At 46.6% G+C, this 24411-nt stretch overlaps 2 protein-coding genes across 3 annotated transcripts in view; both read right to left on the reverse strand.

Annotated features, from left to right (window-relative positions):
* Positions 1-14138, reverse strand: part of IP6K1 (inositol hexakisphosphate kinase 1) — a 55762-nt gene extending 41624 nt beyond the window's left edge. The window contains exon 1 of the mRNA XM_042929392.1: positions 13873-14138. The gene's annotated coding sequence lies outside the window, so the exon portion shown is untranslated. The remainder of the gene's footprint in view (positions 1-13872) is intronic.
* Positions 14139-16221: 2083 nt separating this feature from the next.
* CDHR4 (cadherin related family member 4) lies at positions 16222-23903 on the reverse strand. Of its 2 annotated transcripts, XM_042929398.1 has the most exons (18): positions 23572-23903; positions 23285-23447; positions 23117-23208; positions 22480-22590; positions 21019-21122; positions 20689-20825; positions 20223-20406; positions 19971-20124; positions 19621-19714; positions 19113-19316; positions 18893-19032; positions 18521-18671; positions 18221-18441; positions 17849-17991; positions 17294-17350; positions 17102-17192; positions 16847-16874; positions 16222-16350 (listed from the first exon to the last, which is right to left on the reverse strand). In XM_042929398.1, exons 1-18 carry the CDS (start codon positions 23803-23805, stop codon positions 16295-16297), a joined length of 2364 nt encoding a protein of 787 aa, XP_042785332.1. In that variant the 5' UTR covers positions 23806-23903; the 3' UTR covers positions 16222-16294. The 2 variants fall into 2 exon arrangements, with proteins under 2 accessions (XP_042785332.1, XP_042785331.1); XM_042929397.1 differs by having other exon boundaries at positions 16260-16877.
* Positions 23904-24411: the final 508 nt, after the last annotated feature.

The following is a 24411-nucleotide window of genomic DNA, read 5'->3' on the forward strand; positions in this document are numbered from 1 at the left end:
AAAAGACAACTCACAGAATGGGAGAACATATCTACAAATCATACCCTCTGATAAGGGATTAATATCCAATATAGAGAACTCCCACAACTTAAAGACAAAAAAATAAACAATCCAATTCAAAAGTGGTCAAAGGACTTGCTTGGTTAGACATTTCTCCAGGGAAGATATGCAAATACCAATATGTACATGAAAAGATGCTCGGCATCCTTAGTTATTAGAAAAATCCACATGAAAGCCACAATGAGATACTACCTCACACCCATTGGAATGGCTATTATTAAAAAAAAAAAAAAAAGTTAGCAAAGATGTGGAGAAACTGGAACTCTTACGCACTGCTGGTAGGCATGTAAAATGTTTCAGTCACTGTGGAAGACAGGATGGTAGTTCCCCAAAAAATTAAACACAGAATTTCCATGTGGTGCAGCAATTCCACTCCTAGGTATTCCACTCCTACCCAAAAGAACTGAAAGCAGGGACTCAAACCAATTATTTATACACTAATGATCATAGCAGCATTATTCACAATAACCAAAAAGTAGATACAACTTGTGTCTGTTAACAGATGAATGGACAGATAAAATGTGTTATATACATACAATGGAATATGATTTAGTTATAAAAAGAAATGAAATTCTGATACATGCTATAACATAGATGAACCTTGAAAACATTAAATGAAATAAGCCAGGCATCAAAGAACAAAAATTATATGATTCCATTTATATCAAATATCTAAAACAGACAAACTCATAGAGGTAGAAAGTATATTAGAGATAGAAAGTATATTAGAGGTTACAATGGACTGAGGGGAGGGGAAAATAGGACACTGTACAATAGATACAGAGCTTGTATTTGAGATGATGGAAAAAGTTCTTGAAATAGTGATATGGTTACACAACACTGTGAATGTACTTAATACTACTGTATTGTACACTTAAAAATAGTTAAAATAGTAAAATTTTGTTTTCTACATTTTACTATAATTTTTTAAAAGACAATTCATTTATGAGGCACCTGGCTGGCTCAGTCAGTGAAGTATGCAACTCTTGATCTCAGGGTTGTGGGTTCAAGCCCCATGCTGGGTGCAGAGATTACTTTAATTAATTAATTAATTAATTAATTAATAAAATGAATAGATAGATAGATAGGGGTGCCTAGGTGGCTCAGTAGGTTAAGTGTCCAACTTTGGCTCAGGCCACGATCTTGCAGTTCATGAGTTCGAGCCCACGTCAGGCTCTGTGCTGACAGCTCAGAGCCTGGAACCTGGAGCCTACAGCCTGCTTCGGATTCGGTGTCTCCCTCTCTCTCTGCCCTTCCCCTGCTCACGCTCTGTCTGTCTCTCTCTCAAAAAAGTAAATAAACATTAAAAAAATTAAATTAGTAAGTAAAATCTAAAAAAAAAGACATTTCATTTACAATAGCATTAAAATAACATCAAACATCTTGGGATAAATTTATAAGATACGTGAAATCTCTGCAGTGAAAACAACCAAACAATCCAGAAAAATTAAAGAAGACATCAATAAATGGAGTTCTACACCAGGTGTATGGATTAGAAGACTTGATATGGTTAGGATGTCAATCCTCCTCAAATGAACCAATAAATTCAATGGAATCCCAACCACAATATAGGCAGGCTTTTTTTAGAGAAATTGGAAAACTAATTCTAAAATGTGTATGGAAATATAAAGAACCCTAAATACCCAAATCAATCTTATAAAGAAGAATAAAGTTGGGTGACTTATATACTACCGACTTCAAGACTTATCAGTGGGTATTAGCATATAAACAAATAGATCAATTGACAGAACAGAGATCCCAGAAATAGGTCCATACCTATACAGTCAATTCATTTTTTACATAAGTGCTAAAGCAAATAAATAGAAAGTGAAAGTTGTGATAGTTTTAAACTGTAAAATTTTTTGATAGTTCTTCCCCCAAAAGGTAGAGCCTTCTTCTCTCCACCCTTAAGTATGGGCTGGACTTAGTGACTCAATTCTAAGGAACAGAATATAATATGGCAGAAGTGACAGTCTGTGACTAGGCCATAAGAAGCTTCTTTACTCTGTCTTGGATCATTCATTCTGGAGGAGGATCATAGAATGCCATGAGGATACTCAGAGAGCCCACATGTCAAAGAACTGTGGCCTCCTGCCAAAAGCCAAGTTAAGTCATCTTAGAAACATATCCTCCAGCTCCAGGCAAACCTTCAGATGACTGCAGTCCCACAAGACATCTTAACCTGCAACTTCATGAGAGACTGTGAGCCAGAGCCACCCGGCTAAGCCACTCCAAATTTTTCATCCTCATAAACTGAGGCAATAAATGTCTGCTATTTTAAATTGCTTAAGTTTTGGGGCACCTGGGTGGCTCAGTTAAGTGTCCAACTTGGGCTCAGGTCATGATCTCATGAGTTAATGAGCTCAAGCCCCACATCAGGCTCTCTGCTGTCAGCACGGAGCCCGCTTCAGATCCTGTCTCTGTCTCTCTCTCTCTCTCTCTCTCTCTGCGCCCTCCCAAAAATAAAATAAAATAAAATATTTAAACTACTAAGCTTTGGAGTCAAGAGATAACAGATACACATCTTTTTAGCAAATGGTGCTGGTATTAGAACAAGAAGACATCCATATAGGAAGAAAAATGAACCCCAACCATGAGATCATGACCTGAGCCGAAGTCAGACACTTAACTGACCGAGCCACCCAGACAACCCAAAAGTTTCTTTTAAAACTAGACACACATCTACCTGTAACCCAGCAATTCTATTACCCTCTATTCCTCTATTCCCCAAGAGAAATGAATATATGTGTATATCCCCCAAAAACACTTGTACGAAAATGTTCATAGAAGCTTTACTCGTAAGTCAAACAATGGAAACTGCCCAGATGTCCATCAACAGAACAGACAAACCAGAATGTTTGCACAATGCAATAAAAAGGAATGAACTACTGATACAAACAGCAGGGAATTCTCAAAACATTATACTGTGTGAAAGAAGCCCTACATGAGAGTATTATTCCATTTAGTATTATTTATTACACAAGTATTATTCCATATAGTATTATTCCATTTATATGAAATTTTAAAACTGGATGACTAACCTATGATGAAAACATTCAGAACAGAAGTTGTCTCTGGCTAGAACAGAACAGCACTTTATGCACTTAATTCCTACATTAACACAAATTTAAAAACAGTGGTAGCAACAACAGTATTGTCAAGAAAATACTTATTAAATTATTAACAACCTGTTCATATAACTCTGACAAATAGCGGCTTACCAGTTATCAGTGTATTATCTCTTGGCTCCAAACCCAACCATCACCACCCGCTCTGCAAAAACGGAGCTGGACTCATTAAATATTTTTCCTTTGCCAGATGTTAAGTTTTGTCAGTGAAAGACACTGGGGAAAGTCTGCAAAAAAATATGCTCCTCTCACCAGGCCTCTGCCACCCAGTCAGCTCCTTTCAGTGCCCAGCCACTGGTGGCTGCCTGACTCCCAGAATGTATCATGGTCAGCAGCACACAGTGGCCAGCAGCTTCCTCTGACACCTCACTGAAGTAGAGAGAGTGCTTCCAGCAAAACGCCTCTCCATAAGTGGCTTTCTCCAACATCCTAGAGGGTAGACTTCTAGCATGATCTGCCAATGTGGCACCACAATGACTTTCTCTGCCATCCAGTTAGGTATGACCACCCCCATCTCCATGATACGATCTCAGCCCTGAGAGGGTATCTTCCTTGAGTGCTCTGTATCAATGCTAGGGGTAATGGCTGCTCCTACATATGCTATTTCTATATTACTTGGAGTTCACTCTACTTTTTACTAGCCAAATTCTCATTACTCCAATCCTCAATTACAGTTAACAATTCTTTATATTAAACTTTACCTGTTCAAATTCCTGTGTGGTTTTTGTCTCCCAAAGGGTCACTGACAGTTGTTTGAAGGAGTTTAAAAGGTTAAGTAGTATAGACCAAAAGTGAGAAATTATATTACCTAAATAAAATCCACACAGCTCTGCTTTATTCACAATTTACCGATCAAAAGTAATACAACACTGTAAACAGCCAAGTTAACATGCTTAAGGGTCCAAGCAGCCCTGCCTGGTACACTCTGCTTTGGGGAGTTACTCAAGCTTAATATTCAGGTCCCTGAGGCCAAAGTTAGGCACTTTCTTTGGAGAGACTCATAAAATAGCTAACATAATCACATATTTTATAATACATCTTCCCAAACACAGAAAAAACTTCTAAGCATTCATTCTGTTTTATGCTAAAGAAATCATTTTAATCTTCATGCAGAATATTAAATAAATAAATAAATAAATAAATAAATAAAACGGCCTATGCACATCTTGTGCTTGCCTAAAGTATCTAGTGTGCTACTTGGCCCTGACCCACACATCTTCCAGTTGAGCAGAATCTTTATAAATAAGTTTCAAAATACTCTCCACTAAATCAGGTTTGTGACCAAATAGCAACTATAAAGTCTCCAAATCAATCCAGGACCATTAAAGTAAAATCTGCAAAAAAAAATTTAGAGTATATAATTAAGTACATGTTGAGTGGCTACAATGAATGAGACCCCATAGAACAAATATTGTACTAAGACAAACACAGTTCTTGTCCTCAGAAAACTGAAAGTGAGGATGCAGGACAGGTAGAAAGGAGAGACAAATAAGCAAATTTAAGACTATGGTAAATGTTACAATGAGGAATGTAACACCAAGAGTGGCCATTAACAAAGATGGAAGGTGCAGGTCAGGAAAGGGTTTGTAGAAGATACCGCATCTAAACTGAAATCTGAAAGATAATTAGAGTCTGACAGGAAGCGAGATGGGGAGGTGGGGTGGGGGAATAAAAGCATGGGCAATGGCCCACAGGGAGGAAAGAGAGTCACCTGAAACATCTGACGCTAGAGGGTCAAGAGATGCAGTTAGAGACCATTAAGAACCAGGTGAGGAAGTTCCTCATCTACATTCAGGAGCTGGGACCTGACCCACTTCCTACTAGGAGGTCACTGAACAGCTTCAAGCAGGCCAAGGACTCAGATCTGCACAGCCCATAGTGTAGAGTGGACTGGATCGGGCAAAACTATGGGAGCCAAAGGAAACTATTTCCAAATAGTTTTTGAGAAATTAAAGTAAGTCCTACATTAACCATTTGACAAGCTTTCCCTTTATCTGATCAACTCCATGAGGTAAGGGGAGTAGGTGTGATTAACCAGTATTACATGGATAGTAGTAAACAGAGAAGTCAGTCAGCTGACTTGTCAAAGTAAGGTTCCACAGCTAGAAAGTACTTAAAAATACCAGCATTCACTCTCCTTGACTGCTTCCTAGGAGAGCTGAGGTAGGCATCACTTGTTGCATGAACTTATTAGCACTGTCAACAGTATACCTGAAGGTTCATTTGCTTAGAAAGTTTACTGCCTTTACAAAATGATGTGGGAACCCCAAAACTTTCAGACTAGTGAGACAATATTCCTTCCGTTCCTTGTCATGCTGGCAGGGAAGCAAGGCCACAGGGGGTGAGGAAGAGAGACCGAGTTTCAGAATCAGACGTTCACTTAAGAAAATCACTTATTCTCTGCAACTGTAGTCACCACCTAGAAATTGAATACAATAATTCCCGAAGTCTCCACACTCTAAAAAATGTCTAAGATTCCATAGCTATCCCACCTGAAGAAAGCACGGTATCCTGGAAAACTTCACAATATTTTCCAGAATGGGAACATAATCTTGGAGGGTTTCAAATTCTCCCAGAAACACTTTGGGTGCTAACAACCAGCATCAATGTCCATGGTCAGGAGAAACCTTTCTGAGAACAGCATCTGAAAATGTTTCCTTATCTGGGAATGCAAGCTGGTGCAGCCACTCTGGAAAACAGTATGGAGGTTCCTCAAAAAATTAAAAACAGAACTACCCTACGACCCAGCAATTGCACTACTAGGTATTTACCCACGGAATACAGGTGTGCTGTTTCGAAGGGACACATGCACCCCCATGTTTATAGCAGCACTATCAACAATAGCCAAAGTATGGAAAGAGCCCAAATGTCCATCAATGGATGAATGGATAAAGAAGATGTATTTATAGGGGCGCCTGGGTGGCTCAGTTGGTTAAGCGTCCGACTTTGGCTCAGGTCATGATCTCGTGGTCCATGAGTTCGAGCCCCACGTCAGGCTCTGTGTTGACCACTCAGAGCCTGGAGCCTGTTTCAGATTCTGTGTCTCCCTCTCTCTCTGACCCTCCCCCATTCATGCTCTGTTTCGGTCTCAAAAATAAATAAACGTTAAAAAAAAATTAAAAAAAAAAAAGATGTGGTATTTACATACAATGGAGTATTACTCGGCAATCAAAAAGAATGAAATCTTGCCATTTGCAACCACATGGACGGAACTGGAGGGTATTATCCTAAGTGAAATTAGTCAGAGAAAAGACAACTATCACATGACTTCACTCATATTAGGACTCTAAGATACAAAACAGATGAACATAAGGGAAGGGAAACAAAAATAATATAAAAGCAGGGAGGGGGACAAAGCATAAGAGGCTCATAAATATGGAAAACAAACAGAGGGTTACTACAGGGGGTGTGGGAGGGGGGAATAGGCTAAACGGGTAAGGGGCATTAAGACATCTACTCCTGAAATCATTGTTGCACTATATGCTAACTAATTTGGATGTAAGTTAAAAAAAAAATGAAAGTAAAAAGTAAAAAATAATTTAAAAAATAAAACAAAGGGATCAAAAACATTATTAAAAAAAGAAAAAGTTTCCTTATCAATAAATAAGAGGAAAAAAAACCACATCTAAATCCTATAGCAGTTACTTGCATTATAAATCTAACTTTAAGGGGGTGCCTTGGTGGCTCAGTCAGTGAAGTATCCAACTTCGGCACAGTTCATAGGTTAAAGCCCCGCGTCGGGCTCTGTGCTGACAGCTCAGAGCCTGGAGCCTGTTTCAGATTTTGTGTCTCCCTCCCTCTCTCTCTCTCTGCCCCTCCCCCACTCATTCTCATTTTCTCTCTCTCTCAAAAATAAACATTAAAAAAAAATTTTTGGGGGGCGCCTGGGTGGCTCAGTCGGTTAGGCGGCCGACTTCGGCTCAGGTCATGATCTCGCGGTCCGTGAGTTCTAGCCCCGCGTCGGGCTCTGTGCTGACAGCTCAGAGCCTGGAGCCTGCTTCATATTCTGTGTCTCCCTCTCTCTGACCCTCCCCCGTTCATGCTCTGTCTCTCCCTGTCTCAAAAATAAATAAACGTTAAAAAAAAAAATTTTTTTTTTTAATTTTTTTTAAGAGGACTCTGATAACCAAGAAACTAGCCACTGACCACTGCCCCAAGAAGTCAATGGTAAAACAATGCAGATGCTATGAATAGGCAAAATGTGGAAATGACTTTTAATGGGTGGTGGGGGGGTGGACCTAAGGGATGAATACTCCTCACAAAAATCACTGCTTGCTGCTCCCAGGAATTAAAATCTAGAACACTTAACTAAGACCTCTGGGTTGGTACCAGTTTTCTAACACTACACATGGAAGATCATAGACAAAGAAGACTCAAACTTTAAAAAGTTCCATGTGAATTAAAATTCACAGTATCAAAATTAAAATTTAAAGTAGCAAAATACACCCCACTTGACTAACAGTCTAAAGAGGCAGTGTCGGGGCACCTGGGTGGCTCAGTCGTTGAGCATCCGACTTCAGCTCAGGTCATGATCTCACAGTCCATGAGTTCGAGCCCCGCATCGGCTGTGCTGACAGCTCAGAGCCTGGAGCCTGCTTCAGATTCTGTGTCTCCCTCTCTCTCTGCCCCTCCCCTGCTCATGCTCTGTCTCTCTCTGCCTCAAAAATAAATAAAAACATTAAAAAATAAAATAAAAATAAAATAAAAAATAAAGAGGGAGTGTCCACTGTGATAAGTAGGCCTGAACACTTACAAACGCAAAAATCACCAAGGCCAAGCTCCATAGAGAGATGAAGGATGAATTCTGTGAACCCTGTGAGTGACCAAGAAGCCTCCTGGCCTGCATCAATTAAAGAAATCCAGAAGGATGATAAGCACTGATATAAGTTCTAAAGCGAACAGACCCTCTCCATCTAGAAGCCTGTGTGTACCTGCAATAAACAGTTCCTGGTTACTTCAACTTCCCACCTCAATGGAGCGTCCATTAGTTCTTGTCTCATGATGGGAAGGTATAGAAATCCCGCAAAAGCAGAAAATGCAGCTTGGAGCTGAAAACTATGAGGGATGAATAACAAAACCGGGCCCAGAGTCCAAAGGACTCTTAACATTTCCTGAAACAGTGTTCCTCTGATGTGCTGACAGCTCAGAGTCTGGAGCCTGTTTCAGATTCTGTGTCTCCTCTCTCTGCCCCTCCCCCACTCACACTCTGTCTCTCCCTCTCTCAAAAATAAATAAATAGTCTGTAAGTCAGAGCCATTCTATTCTCAGATACTTACTGAAGAGAAATAAAAGTATGTATACACACAGACTTGTATGAAAAAATCTATCGCATCTCTCTCTATTCATAAGAGCCCCAAATTAGAAACAACCCAAATGCCCATCAGCAAATGGTATAGCCATAAAAAGGAATACTACTCAGGAATAAAAAGTAACACAACAAAATGGATGAAACCTCTAAAATATCACATTGAACAAAAGTAGCCTGATACATAAGACTTCTCATTATTCTCAGTAGCTACATTTTATAAAGTCACTGCTAACACCAAGTTAGCAAATATCAAGCCCCTATCCTAGGGGAAAAATAGGGTTAGGTTTCTGTGAGCCTCTGGTCACATTTTTGTCAACCAATCAATTCATAACCTTCCAGAGCTACATACATAAAATATATAACCTGTACATACCTATTTAAAGACACTTTAAAATACAGTAGTCCCCCCACTTATCCATGCTTTTGCTTTCCATGGTTTCAGTTACCCAGAGTCAATCAAGGTCCAGAAGCAAATGGTCCAGAAGCAAAGTATGTTCAGAAGGTCACTGGTAGCTTAACAGCTACGTCACGATGCCTACATCATGTAGCTCACTTCATCTTATCATGTAGGCATTTTACCATCTCACATCATCACAAGAAGGCTGAGTACAATACAAGAGATTGTGAGAGACTCCATCCACACAACTTTTATTACAGTACATTGTTACAACTGTTCTAATTTATTATTGTTGTTGTTAGTCTCTGACTGTGCCTGATTTATAAATTAAGCTTTATTCTAGGTATGTATGTATAGGAAAAAACATAGTACATATAAGGTCCAGTTTCAGTTTCAGGCATCCACCCAGCGTCCTGGAAGTATACCCTATGGATAAGGGGGAACTACTGGATATTACTGACTCATTAATACTGAACTCTCAGTCAACAGTACTATAATTCATTTCTGAATAAAACTTATCTAATACACAGATTTTCTCCACATTCTTTTCTTGTGCTTAGGAAGATTAACAGCACTTCAGCAATACACTTGAGAGCCATTTTAAGCAGCACAATTCCCAAAAAGCACAAAAATATTTTTAAAATATGGTACTAAGCAGACCACTAAAAGGATACTTGTTTACAGTATTAGAGCTGAAACAGGAAGGCAGACTGTCACCTTGCTCCACTTTAGCTGGGAATGTACACAACAGGCAATTCAAATTTTTTGCCATTTCTGGTCTTTTTTTTCACTAGCAAAATGGCTCAAATTTCCTTAATTCATTGCCAAATTAAAAAATCAGGGGGATGCCTGGATGGCTCAGTTAAGCATCTGACTTTGGCTCAGATCACGATATCACGGTTCATGAGTTCGAGCCTCACACCAGGCTGTGTGCTGACAGCTCAGAGCCTGGAGCCTGCTTCGGATTCTGTGTCTCCTCCTCTCTCGTACTCTCTCTCTCTCTTTCAAAAATAAATAAAACATTTTTTTAATAAATACATAATCATGAAATTTCACATAAAAATTCAGATTTCTTGTTTTCTTTAAAAAAAAAAAAAATCACAAGATGTGGTACACAACTGGCTGGAACTGAGCAACAGTGACCCTTCAGATAAGCCTGCGCTTGCTAGTTCACCCTAGTCCCTTACATTCTGCTTCCCTCAATTTGTTGCCAACTGCCCCATGATGTAAATGCATCATTTACCAACATGGATGTTTATAATATATTGCTGACTGCAAAAAGGTACAAGTCAGGATGTATGGCATCATCTCATTTTTGTAAAAATTAAAGACAAAGGGGAAAAAAAAGTCTGGTTATACACTAAAACAGTGAAAGTTATGCATGTTCCTTTATTTTTATTTCTTCCTGTTACTCATATATTTATCTTTTTTTTAAACTAGTGAATATATTACTTACGTAAGTTGTTTTTTATAGCAGCTTTGAGTTAACAATCACACACCATACAATTCACCCACTTAATGCGTACAATTCGATGGTTTTTAGTATATTCATAGGCATGTGCAGCTACCAACCACTACAATTTTTAAACATGTTCGTCACCTCAAAAAGAAACCCAATAACCTTTAGCTATCATTCCCCTATGCTCTCGTCTACCTCCAAGCCTTAAGCAATCACTAATCTACTTGTGATCTCTATTCTGCATACTTCATACAAATGGAATCATTTAATATGTGATCTTTTGCGTCTGGCTTCCTTCATTTCACATGTCCAGGTTCATCCATGTTGTAGCATGTAACAGCACTGCATTCTTTTTTATTGCTAAACAATATTCCATTGTATGTATACACCACGTTTTTATTATCAACTGAGAAGATGGTTGAGTTGTTTTCCTCTTTGGCTACTATAGATAACACTGCTATAAACATTCATATACAGGTTTTTGTGTGGACATTATGTTCTCATTTCTCTTGGGTAGATAACTAGGAGTGGGATTGCTTGGTCATATGGTAACTCTATGTTTAACAGTTCAAGAACTGCCAGACTATTTTCCAAATCCAGGCAAAAGCACAGATCTACTGGCACAAACATAAAAAATACCTGATTTGTCCCTGGCTGCATTATTTTACATTCATACCATTCTCTGTGTATGAAGGCTCTGATTTCTCCACATCTTCACCACCACTCGTCATTACCTGACTTTTCAATTACAGAATAAGTCATTTATAAGCGTTCATTTAATCCTAACACACCCAGATTTTTATGGACTTCAAGCTGATTCGTGGACATCAAATTTTAGACTTGAAAAGAGTCCAGTCCTAACCTACTCACCTAGACTGCCCATCTTCTGTAAAATGAAGGGAAAGGAATAAATGATCTAAACCTCTACCCACAAATGAAACTTTTACAGAAGAGATTAGCAGATTTTGTAAGCAACAAAACAATGTCCCTAACAGGGATCCAGCCCTCGAACAGGTTTTCCCATCAAAACTCATTTGTAATGCCTCCTACATAAATGCAACTTCAAACCATAGCAGCAAATATGACAGCCTTGATCTATCACTTTTCATAAGAGAACCAACATGTCTTAGGCTGTCCCACTCAGAATCCATTGCTCACATTCTGCTGTAATAGAGGGAGAAAATAAAATCTGATTTAAAATCAAGGCAAAAGCACACATCCAGTGGCACAAACAAAATCTCTGACTGCTCCATTGTCTGAAGTCAGAGATGGAGAGCACTGTGCAGCCTTTCCCCAGCTCTCTCCTCACTGCTCCTTATAGCCTCAGGGCAGCACTGGGACCAGGGCAAGCAGCAAATAATACACACATTTACAGTAGTCCCAGGTGGCTGTGAGACCAAGACCCACCCAAGAAGGGGGTCTAAGAATCTCAGCACCCGGCCCTATGCTCACCCTATACATGTTTTCTCCAAGAATCAATATGGCATCTTAGCCAGGAAGGGGATGGGCCACACAGCCTCTTCTGAGATGCAGAATTACTTTGTTTTCAGGCTTCAGTTCTGCACTTTGAGCAAGTTCTGCCTCTGTTCTACAGCACTGAGGTACAAGCACTTCAGGCAGGACAGGAGGTAGAGATCCATGGCCACCAAATTCTCATTTCTACGTGCCTATTCTCTCCATTTCCCTGTTTAAATACAGAGGGTGTTACGAACTCAGACAAATTTAACACACTCTCATAAACATTTAGTTCTCATCTACTACATGCAGGTACAAGAAGACACAAAAACACAGTCTCTGTAGGAAATGGGCTAGGTCTTAGCAGTGGAAAAAAACAAAATATTCTTAAAAGAGCAAATACTATTTTGTTTTTTGAATAAGGGCAATAATGCTGCTGCAGGTCAGAGTACCCTCTGGGACTGGAACATCTGGGAAGTGCTTCACTGAGCTGGACCCTGGAGAAAAGAGAAGTGGAGATGAAGAAAAAGGATATTCCAAAGAGGAGCAAAAGTCACTGTACTCAGCTGGCAAGAGAACTGTGTAGGGAAATTCCATGTATGGAATGTCTAGCAAATCATTTGGTTAATGGGGATTAGGATAAGCCCTGGAGAGGTAGGCTGGGGCCCGCTGGGCAGCAGCACCTTGACTGCTTGAATGCCATGTTAGGACATCAGATCTCATCCCAAGCCTGCAGCAGTTTCTGACTTCAGTGTAGGATCTCCAGAGCGTCACAAAGTGTGTCTGTTGCTCATGATAGTTAAAAGTGCTGACATTTACAGGTAAATTACATAAATACAAGGAAGAGTCTTTGTGTTCTCACAAGTAAGGCCACAGCAACAGGCCTCTTCTGGTTTCAGCATCTTCTCAAAAAGGATCTCCTGATTAAGGAGCTAGTCTCTTTCACAAATTAAAAAAAAAAAAAATTAATTAAAATTTTTTAAAAAGGAGCTAGTTTATTTCAAAATTAAACATTCTAAGACGACAAGATCCTGACACAAATGCACAAAGTATTGTTGCCTCACTTCTCAGTTCACTCATGCAGGCTTTTTCTATGACCACATACAAAGAGCCTTTGCAGAGGAGTCAAGGGACCACATGGAAAGAGCAATGTAGAACTCTTCCTAGATCTAACACCTTGCCCAAGGTCTCTAACCCTTCCACCCTCACAGGAAGGAGGCCTGACGGTCTGTTTTCATTGGGCAAGATACACTTAGCCTCTTAAAAGTTAATTTGGCAGTTCCATACCATCACAACGACAAAAATTAAGTTTCATTTCTTTTTCTGATTCTAACACAGTACTACTTTTCCTCTGTCTCCTGATTACACTGGCAGAATATCTCTTCAGGAGATAAAATCAACCAAGTCATCACCATAATATTCACTTTCTTCTAGAGCAAAAAGAAGACTTTACCACAAGACCAAAAAATGGTCACAAACCAAAGAAATTATGTTCCAAAATAAAACTCGGGCATCATGAACATTTAAGCAGGCTCTTCAGGAAGAAGCAAACAGTGAGCTCCAAGGAGCACAGGAGGCAGGAGCCTGGCAGAGGGCCTTAGCCCTGCCAGAATCACAGGGCCGTGACACTGGCCTGCCTGGGTTCGCGGGGGATTTAGCCTGGTTCGTCTAGTCTAAGTTTCCAAGCAGTCTGGAAAACACTTGCAGGAACCACATCTAAGAAAGAGGTAAGTGTATTTCTCACTTGGCAGCAATAGAATACCCCGGAGAGCATCAGGCTGGCAATGGACACGTTTCAGCGGTACCGGTCAGCGGAGCTAATTTCCCACTACCCCGCCGGCCGGCCTTCGGGCGCGGGGCTCAGACCTCAACCCCGAGGCTGTCCACCCGCCTCAGCGCCGGTGTCCGGGAGGCGCCACGGGAGGCGGGTCAGGGCGCTCGAGCACTGTTGGAGCGATGCTTGGCGGATGCCTCAGCCCCGCGCGTGCCGGCTCCAACCCCGCGCCCGCCGCCGCCAGCCCCGCCGGCGTCAGGCCGGTTTTTCGGCCCGGCTCCTGTCACTCACCGGCCCAGCCCAGGCAGTGGGCGCCCACGGCTCCCCACGGGAGCTGGGCCCCCCGGGCCTCCAGGTTTCGGCCCGCCCCTGGCAGGCAGCGCAGGTGGATGAGCCCCGCAGTAGCGGCCCCGCACCGGCCGCTCGGTCCAGCTCCCGGCGCTGCCCACTGGGTACGGATCAACAACAAGATGGCGGCCAGCCGAGGGGGCGGGGGCCGGGCGTCATAGTAACCAGGACGGCAAAGAACCCGCCCCCGGCTGAGGCTATCCCCAGTCAACAGCCTCTTCGTCCTAGGCCTAAGGGAGTGCTTCTCGCTGACAGGTCAGCTGGCCTGTCAATCAGAGCCTGCCTCTCACGGCCCTTGCCGATCGCCTCAGGACGTGACTGTGACGGCATCGGTTGGCGCATGCGCCTCGTTCCTGGAGTCGCTGGGGGCAGAGCTTTTGCTGGCGATTCTGAGGCTCTAGCGCCCTTGGCCTTTTTGCGTGTGTAGCCTTTTTGCGGGAGCCCACGGCGTCTTCTCATACACGCGCACACACTTAGGGAGTGCCTGCTGTGTGCTATATGGTTTTTTTTGTCACCCATCCTGGAAGGGAGGGGTTGTCCAGGTTCACTGGTGAGGAAACTGAGGCGCAGAGGGGGAGGCCTGGCCAAGGTCACGCCCCTTCTGGAAATGGAGGCACCGGTTCTCATACCTCCTCCTACTGGCATCAGAGTATAATTCCCTATTGCCAGTGGTTTCTCCACCTTTGCCCCTCATCAATGGCGAGGTGCAGCCCTGTGTGCTCCTCTAAGCAGTCCCTGGCCCGTTGCCCACGTTTGTCCTTTTGCCTTGAGTTCGGTGCCCAGCACAAGCCCTGGCACACAACAGAAACTCGTCTCTTCCTTCCCTAGAGCATCTTGTCTTTGAGTACCTGTGACACAGCTTTTGCCCTGGACTGTCATGATCTATCTCAGAGGCTAGGAGTCCCAGGAAAATGGTTATCCCTGGCCCCCCATTCAAAGCACCTAACCCTGGGCTTGGTTTCAGGGTTAGGAATTCAAATGAAATCACACAGCCTGGACTCACATCAAGTGCCAGAACTAGCTAGTTATGTGACTTTTGAGGCTTAGTTGCCCCATCTGTAAAACAAAGATAACAAATGAGCCCTTAGAGCAGGGTAAGTGCTCAGAAAAGTCTGCCTGTAACACTTCAGGCAACAGCCTGCTCTCAGGTTGTCCTGGGCAAGCTCTAACACCCTCACTTTTGGGGGAACACCATGAAGCATACTTTTCCCACAGAAGACACTTGGCTTTTTCCCTGACTGGGACACCATAACTGGCTCCGGAAAGGAGGTCCTCCATTGCCCTGAGAGGGTTCAGGTCCACAGACTTGACACGGGGGAGAAGATTGAAAGAACTTAGGGATACCTCAGGAAAGGTAGCCTCTACCCAGACAGCAGGTCCTCTTGGAGAGCTGGCAATAACCTGAGACCTGATTTGAAGCTGGGCAAGGGGAATGAGCTAGCACTGCATCCAACAGAACCTGCCCTCCTCCACGTTATTGCAGGCCACCTGGCTAAGTGCAACAGCTCAGCTCAGCATAGGAAGGGATAAGGGCCAAGACACCAGAAGAAAGAGATCAGGAAGAAATAGGAATATCCCGTCTGAAGGGGACTACCATCAATCCCTCATAGCCATCCATGCCACAAGGGTCTCAAGTCTGCACCAACCCTCACCTCAGTGCAAAAGTTCAGATCCTTCCCAAGAAAACCACACACAGTTGGCAGAGCCCTAGAGGTTGGTGGGGGCCTTCAAACAGCAACAATGTATTCCTTTCAGTGGGAAAAGGAAGTTCCTGGGCCCTCCCCATCTGCTAGAGCAGGTGGTCTTTGAAGGAACAGGCTGATTGGAGGCCTCTGTCACAAGGATAACAGCCTCTTACCTCTGCATTAATCATGATCAGCCAGAGCATCATACAATGCCTTCTTTAAAGAAAACTAATCTTGGGGTGCCTGGGTGGCTCAGTCGGTAAGTGTCCGACTTCAGCTCAGGTCACGATCTCACCGTTCGTGAGTTCGAGCCCTGCATCAGGCTCTGTGCTCTGTGGTGACAGCTCAGAGCCCGGAGCCTGCTTCAGATTCTGTGTCTCCCTCTCTCTCTGCTCCTCCCCCCACTCACACTCTGTCTCTCTCTCCAAAATAAATAAACATTTAAAAAATTAAAAAAACTAAACTAAACTAAACTTACTACTCCCTAGAGCCTTCCCAGAAGGCAAGGCACTCTCCAAGTGAGAACAAGGAAGCTCAGATCCCAGAGCCTCTCCCACAGATGGTTTTCAAGGCTGGGACTCTTCTTTTGTAATTTTGTTTATTATTGAATCAACTTAAAAACTCAGCAGCATGATCATGGGAAGAAAAAATTCCACAAATAGTGAAGCAGCTTCTTGTCTTCAGAGCCAGCGCCGGGCTCCTGTGAGCGTGTTGAACAGGTAATCTCTGCCTGTGCCTGAGTTCAAATGGTCAGGAGGGAGAGAGGGCACTGCTGGACTCAGCAGAACAGCCTCCTTCCCTTAAAGGTAGGGGAAGACATTCCAGAACCCTTGGTGAGACCCTCCTTCTGCTTGATCCAACTTGTTCCTTCCCTCCTTTCTCAGCAATCCTGTGAGGTCTAGCTCAAATGCACAGGAAGCATCCTTGATTTCCCCAAACTGAACACCAGCTTCCCTAAGCCCAGTGCCAGATTAATCTGCCATAAATCACTGATGACAATGTAATATCTGGGGGCCTTTCCCCTCACCACCGCTTCTGCCATGGGCAGGAACCAGACCAGGTCTGAGTCACCTTCTGGCCCAACAGATGTTTGAGAAACATTGGGGTGAGAACAGACCCCATTCAGGGAAAGAGTAGATAGTGGATGCCTGGTAGTAGGAGGAGACGCTGAGATGGGGTAAGGAGAGAAAGTGGACCCAGGTGAAGAGTAGTTTGGGAAAAGGGGGACTCACGGGAGTCCTGTGCTCTGCCATCAAAGTGCTGCTGATGGGAAGAATGAGAGGGGGTAATGAGTTGAGCCCTGCCCCCAGGAGCAGGTGGAGGTCTGCTCCCATAGGGGTCAGAAGCCCACCTCCCTCCTCCATTCTGATGGTGCTGGCATGGGCTCTACCACAGAGGTAGCCAGCCACAAGGAAGGAAGCAGGCTTGGGAGGGGAGTCCTCTAGAGCAGCCCAGTGCCCACTATACAGGATGGTATGTTGCCATACCAAGCTCAGGTCGACACTGCTGGGTGCCTGGGACATCTCCATTCTCGGTGCCTCCATGAACCCCTGAATGGACTCCTCAGTTCCCTGGATGCTGGGGCAAAGTAAAAGCACGAATACAGGATAAGGCTCTTGGCCCCAGGCTGAATTTAAGAGATGGACTCTCAGGCATAGAGGTATGCAAAGGAAACTGACCCGTTTAGTAGCAAAGCCTGGGTTGGTTTGCTTGGTGTCTGATGCATCTGGACCAACCTAAAATGACAGGAGGAGGGACCAAGCAGTGAAGGCTGCAGACCTGCTGACTCCAGGAACCAGCACCATCCACCTGCCCCTGTATACTGGAGATAGCCAATGTCCATATGCAATGCCTACATTGTTACCCCACCTTCCCCTGGGTCAGTCCTGCGCCCATAAAAAACTCACCCTTAGGGGCAGAACAAGTGTCAAGTGGAGGATAGGGGTCAGGAATAGGGGCAAACGCCCAGTGCATGATAGACTCTGAGTGTCAAGCACTGGGTCTCATCCACACCCACTCCATTCCAAGACCAAGCTGTGCCAACAATGGAGACAATTTCCCCCTAGTGCCCCTCTGCCTCTAACCTGATGACCTCTGGAGGGAGAGCAGCCCCCATTAATAGCAGTTTGCCTGCTCATAAACTTGGGCATTGTCACCAAATCTTGGTGAAAGCACCTATCACAGATGAGGTCCATTAACGGGCTGGGGCAAGAGCTCAGGAATAAGAACCCTACCCCTGGAAGAGCCTGAGGAGGAGCCAGCCCAGAGCCAAGACAAAGAGGGCGCTGGTCACTGTCAGCACCACCACAAACCAGGGCTCCGGCTGCCAGAAAGCCTCTGTGTCAGTCACAAGCAGGGGTGTCATCACTGAAGGCACCTGAAATGGGGGCCACAGCCCTGGCAAAATGATCATCCAGCCTTCAAATCACTCCAAGGGTTGGGCTACCCCACACCCCAGAGTTGCTCTTCTGTATTGCCAGGCTCCTTATGTTCAACGGTTCCCTCTGGAATGCCTTCCCCCATAGTTCCACTTGGGGAAACTGGATCTCCTTGCCCTTCAAGATCCTTTCGTCCTACCCCCCAAGGTCCCAAGGACCCCCCCTCACTGTGGATCTGTGGGTGCGGGTGGCCACCGTGCTGGCGCTCCAGGGAATTAGATGCACACTGACGGTGGCTGTGGTACTGAGGTGGGGGATGGAGGGACCTGCATCGGCCACACGGATCAACAGCTCATAAGTATAGAACTGCTCTGGCCAGAGAGGCCCCAACAAGATGTTGTTGTACACCAGGGTGGCTCCTTGCAGGCTGAATCGGTTCTGACTATTCCCTGAAAGCAGAAGAAGGGGACCGTTGTTGGCCTTGGCCTGCTCCTTCCCCAACAGCCTGGTGGCCCCCATGATCCTCACCTCCCACAATGCTGTAGGAGAAGGCCAGACGCTGTGGCTCCTGAGGAACCCAACATGACACCTTGGTCACCTCCACACTATGGCCCAGGAGAGCGTAGATGGTGAGTTCCTGAAATGGAGGCTGACACTCGGGGGCATGATCGTTCACATCCTGCAGGAATATAGCCAGGTCACCCCAAATCCTCAGGCCAGCCCCTCAGTCTCCTCCAGAGCCTAGGTGTCAGGCAACAGGCTCCAAAGGTTTCCATAATGAGGCACCATCCCTCTTCAACCAACTAACGGAGGAAACTTAGGCACAGGGTGGAAAAGCAGAATGCTAGAGGAAGATGTGAACACTTTCCAATTTTGCCCAAGGCCTCGGGGCTCAATTACCTCAACCTCAATGGTAATTGTACAGGAACCAGAGCGGTGGTGAGTGGGGTCCTGGTCTTGGCCATGGTCAATCAGCAGGACATTGAGCCTGTATAATGTCTGCAGCTCATAGTCCAAAGATCCCAGGAGATGAACCTCCCCTAAAAGAGATGCCCACAGCCTCAGCCTGCAGAGTCAACTCTGGTTCCAACCCTCCATCCCAGCCCTGGGGTAGGAGTACCACTGAGACGGTCCACAGAAAAGATGGTAGGCCCGCCAGAGATGTAGTACTCAATGTTGTTGTGTGGGTAATCCTTGTCCATGCCCACCACAGAGCCCAGCAGAGTGTGGGGCCCTGCATCTTCCCGGATCCGGAACTTGTGTGGGACACAGGCTGGGGAGAACTCGTTCACAGGAGTCACCATCACCAGTACTGGCACCTCAGCTGGAGGCCATTTGACAGTCAAGGAGCTGGCATGGGGTGCCCAGCCATTCTCTAGGGTCTAAGGAGGGAGACATGGCCCTGCCCTGGGGGTTTAAGGAGGGAGAGGGTCTGGAAGGAGGACGAACAATAGCCATTCCTCCCTGGGTGGGGAGGTGTCTAGGAGAGGAGACATATGTCCCACCCTAGGGAGACAACTGTGCCCTATTGATTTCTGTGGGAGGAGAGGTGACCCTATCTTAAGGATGGGGAGAGAGGTACAGAACAGCCCTGTCCTGGATGTCCAGGCCTGGGTATGGTTACTCACTGGTCATCAGGGGCTGACCACCATCGAGCACCAGGATGGAGGCTGCATGCTGAAAGCAGGCCCCACGAGCGTCACAGTCCAATGTGGCATTCACCTGGCCAGAGGGGCCACAGAGTGAGGCTGAGCCAAGGCCTGGAAAAGTCTAGAGGCACACTGGGCCACCTCAGGTCAGGGCAACCACACATGGTCAACCCTGAGCCTCTGCTTTCCAGCTCTGTGAGTGCAGATTGGCTCCACCACCATCTCCCTCACGGCAATGGTCTCAGCTCCCACAGACCTTTGCCCCCCGACCCCTCCACCTTACAGTCCCCAGCACCCTGCATGTGGGTCAGGAGGCGGGGACTGGGCACCTCCAGGACCCTGTCCCGAAGGCAGAGGCTAGCTGAGCCAGGAGGGCTGTGGAACTGCAGCTGGTAGTCGAGGATGGAGCCGGGAGAGTCTGGATCAGCACAAGTGAAGGTGTTCAGCACGGTGCCCACCGGCGTGGTCTCGGGGATTTGAGTCCTGGGAGCAGAATGACGGCGGCAGGGCAAAAGTCAGTCTGGACCAGGAGAACCATGGTTCTCACCCCTATAGCTTACGTAAGGTTCCTGTATACTCACACCAGCATCGCTGGGAGGCAGCGCGGAGGCCAGCGGTTGACCGAGCGCACGTTCACCGTGAGCTCGAGCTCCACGCTGGCCCACGGCCTGAGCCGTTCGTGGGCCTTCACTCGCAGTCTAGTGACCGCCGCGCCCGGGGCCTGCGCTAACTCCAGAGGCGCGGTGGTGCGAATCACACCGTCGGCTGGGCGGGGTAGGGGCGGGGAATGCTGAGTTTAGACCCGCCCCCAGGTCGGTTTGGTCCCCACCCTCACACCTAATCCACCCTCAGCGGGAGGGGGCTGAGTCTGGCCACCCTGCTGCCTCCTCCAAGGCTCGCCTCTAATTCTAGCCCGGCCCCCAAACGGCACCGCGCCCGTGTCTGCCTGGGTTTCAGCCCCGTTTCTCAGCAGGGCGAGGAGGTAGTGCGGATCACTGTGGACCAGCCTGGGAGGCATCCCGCACCGCTCCCCACTATGCCCCTCACCACGTCCGATGGAGAAGAGGGGGCAGGGCACCGGGGAGAGGATTTCGTAGCGCACGTCGAAGCCCCGGGCCCGGACCTGAACCACCTTACCCCCGGGGGGCAGGTCCTCCAGGATGGTGATATTCGAGGCTTGCTTCCTGGACCAAAAGGGGGAAACTAGCTATGCCCTCTCCCGCCATCCCTGGCCCTGCCGGCGTGCCCCTCCCCCGGGGCTTCCCTCATATCCGAGCTAGCTGGGACACCCCAGCAACCCCACCCCTTAACCTCACTCCCAATTCCCTGGGGCTAGGCCATGTCTCCTTCACTGTACTCGGGGTAGGGGAGCCTTACAGGAAAGAGATCAGGCTGGAGGGAACAGGCAAAACTTTGACCTTGAGCATCCCAAGGCAGCTTCGATTTTGTCCAAAAGTCACCAAAATCTGAAGCTGGAAGACCTGCAGTGCACACAGAACAGTAAGGGAACTACAGTGTGTGTATACCTGTATGTCTGTGCCCAGTCGTCCTTTCAAATAGCAACCGCCCCCCCCCCTCACCTGGGGCCCTCCACAAGGAGCCCCCACTCCCACCCCATGATCTCTATGCTTACAGGCACTCCTTTAAGTCCCATTCTTGGGGCCATAAATATTTCCTTTAGGATGCAAACAGCTCAAAGAAGTGTGATATCTGAGTTATTCACAATGTGACATCATTTAGAGTTACTAAGAGCCAGTCACTAAAACATGGAATTTTAAAGAAGGAACTTCTCAGGGCACCTGGGTGGCTCAGTAGATTAAGCACTGGACTCTTGATTTTGGCTCAGGTCATGATCTCACAACTCATGAGTTTGAGCCCTGCATAGGGCTCTGTGCTGACAGTGCAGAGCCTGCTTGGGATTCTCTCTCTCTCCCTCTCTCTCTTCTCCTTTCCCACTTGCACTTTTTCTCTCAAAACAAATAAATAAACTTTTTTTAAAAAGGCATGGAAATTTTAAAGAAAGAATTTCTCAGGACTCCTGGGTGGATCAGTTGGTTAGGCATCTGACTCTTGATTTCAGCTCAGGTCATGATCTCATGGGTTGGTTCGTGAGTTCAAGCCCCGCATCAAGCCTTGCATCTGGCTCTGCTCTGACAGTGCAGAGCCTTCTTGGGATTCTTTCTCACTCCCTCTCCCTCTGCCCCGCCCCTGCTCACACTCTTTCTCAAAATAAATAAACTTCAAAAGCAAAAATCAAAAACAAAACTTTTAATGTTTAGTTTTTTTAATGTTTATTTATTTTTGAGAGAGACAGAGACAGAATGCGAGTGGGTTAGGGGTAGAGAGAGACACACACACAGAATCCGAAGCAGGCTCCAGGCTCCGAGCTGTCAGCACAGAGCCCGACGCGGGGCCCGAACTCACGAGCTCATGACCTGAGCTGAAGTCGGACGCTCAACCGACTGAGCCACCCAGGCACCCCGACAAAACTTTTAATGTTTAAAAAAATAATAACAACAAAGGAATTTCTCTAGCCTTCTCCAGACTGTACTAGCCACTTTACCCAGAACTTTCTCTTCCTGTGTGAATGCTCTGAACATTCTCAATTCTATTAGAGGCATGAGGGGCTCCCTTTTCTTTCTGGAACTCCAGAACCCATCACAGAACCAGGCAAATGTGGGAGAATAGCCATCATGTGGCAGCATGTACAGGTGGCTATGTCTGAACACGGGGCAGCAAAATCTAGAAGGCCAAGAACAAACAAACCTCCAGGAAGTGGTGGCTCTGTCCATTGTGTGCCCCATCCATGGGTATCCCCAGGTCCCAAGTCATGCTCACCTTTTCAGCCTGGCCTTTGAGGCCCTGGGATGGCACCAGCAGCCAACCTTGACCATTGATGGAGAAAGGTCCAGGAAAGTATGGAGGGTCCTGGGCACTGATGATATTTATCTGACAGGACAGAGATGCTGGAAGCCCCAGCCTCAGCCCCCAGTACCCCACAGCATCCCTGCCAAAATCCCCCAGCAACCTAGCAAGTACCTGTCCACACCAAACCCTCCCATACCCCGATACAGGGTGGGTCCCCAACCTCCACCCCTGGCCCCGATCCTCAATCTTCTCTGGTTTTAAACCAATTATTTTGCTTTTTAAACTGCATTTATTTTGGGGATTACAAAAGTAACACAATTTTCAGGGAGAATTCAATACACACAGAGAACATGAAAGAACACAAGCCCCTGAGATGTCCTTATAGGAACAGCCATGGTCTTTGGGGATGGGCAGCCATCAGCGGCTCTCTCCAAGAACATAGATCACGCAGAGGCTTAGCTGACACTAAAGTGTTCCTCTGCTGGGCGGTGTGTGTGTGTGTGTGGGGGGGGGTGGCTAGAGAGGGGCTGGGACAAGAAGGGGCCCGGTTTGGTCTCCCCATGTGCCTCTCTCATTCTGTCTCCCACTACCTATGTGCTGGGCTCACCTGGGCACGCTGGACTTCCAGGCCTGGCAGCAGCAGAGTGTACAGTCTGGCCCCAGGTGTGACTGTTTCCAGAACCTGAATGATTTCTCCAGCTAGCCAGAGGAGAGGTCAGGGAGGCTCTGTTCAGGCCATGCCTGCCCACCCCCTGCCTGCTGCCCCTGGCCTCACCTGGGCTGGCAAATCGGCCAGCACATGCACTATGACCAGGGTCCCGCCACACATTCACAGAGAGTGGTCCCTCCATCACATGGTTGCCACATGTGAACCGCAGCTGCAGCTTATAGTGATTCACCGATAGAGCATCCAGCCGGGCCGAGCTGCTTAAGGTCACCTGTGGCAGGTAGGCAGTGCATGTGGGACTGTAGGCTCTCCACCCCCCTGTACTGCCTGTGGCTTTGTGAATTTAGGGACTGCCCATGTTCCTCCGTGGCTCCCATCTGTGCCCATGACCCTACCGTGCCCACATAGATCCCCTGCCACCTGGTCAGGCTGGGTGGGTTGAAGAAGGTGGTGGGTGGCTGCACATGGACCAACTGCAGGGTGGGCATGTGAGAAGTGCAGTTGAAGGAGAAGGACTGAAGGATCGTGCCGGGTCCCTGGCTCTCAGAGACATTTATGAACCAGGGCAGGCAGTGGAGTTCTGTGAGGAAGAGACAATTCAGACCGGAGGTCCCCCCACACACAAGCATAGTCCTGACCTTCTCCCTCAGGGCCTGGTCACATCTAGGGGCCAAGCAGCCAAAACTCTTCCTTGTCCCCCATATCCAACAATGGCACAGCTCATTTCACAGACGTGAGCACTTGGTTGAGGAAGTAGACATGATAAGAAATGAGGGTCAGGGAGTTAGATCTTTGCCCTTTTCCCTTGCTCTCCCCCAGCCCCTGCACTCCATGGTAGCTTATCCAAGAAGGATCACAATTCCACTCCAGTGTGGAATGGGGGGGATGGGCGTGAGAACTGGGGTTCCCCCACCCACCAACTCCTCACCAGAGACAGTCAGAGCAAGCAGAAGCGCCAGGATCCTGAGCAGTGCCATAGTGGCCTCAAGATGCAGACAGCAGAGGAGACTCCAGAAGACCAGCCGTGTTTGTCAGGCTCACCCCGTTGTCAGGTGAGTCGCTTAAACACAGCTGGGCAGGCTGCACTCCTGAGCCTCCCAGATTCTAGCTCCGCCCATCCCTGGTGACTTGAGCTCTAGACTCCAGACAGGCATTAAGAGGTCTGGACAACCCCAGGTTTCACTGCTTCTGATGAATCCCCCCGTTCTTACTACAACCCAAAGGAAATGTTAGGG

The sequence above is a fragment of the Panthera leo genome, chromosome A2 (assembly GCF_018350215.1).
Source record: "Panthera leo isolate Ple1 chromosome A2, P.leo_Ple1_pat1.1, whole genome shotgun sequence".
Taxonomy (NCBI): Eukaryota; Metazoa; Chordata; class Mammalia; order Carnivora; family Felidae; genus Panthera; species Panthera leo.

Coding starts and splice junctions, on each gene's coding strand:
- CDHR4 (XM_042929397.1), bottom strand. CDS start 23,805: ATGCTTGTGTGTGGGGGGACCTCCGGTCTGAATTGTCTCTTCCTCACA. Junction 19,317..19,620: donor TGGTCAGCCCCTGATGACCA/GTGAGTAACCAT, acceptor AATGGCCTCCAG/CTGAGGTGCCAGTACTGGTG. Junction 17,193..17,293: donor CAGGCTTTGCTACTAAACGG/GTCAGTTTCCTT, acceptor ACTTTGCCCCAG/CATCCAGGGAACTGAGGAGT.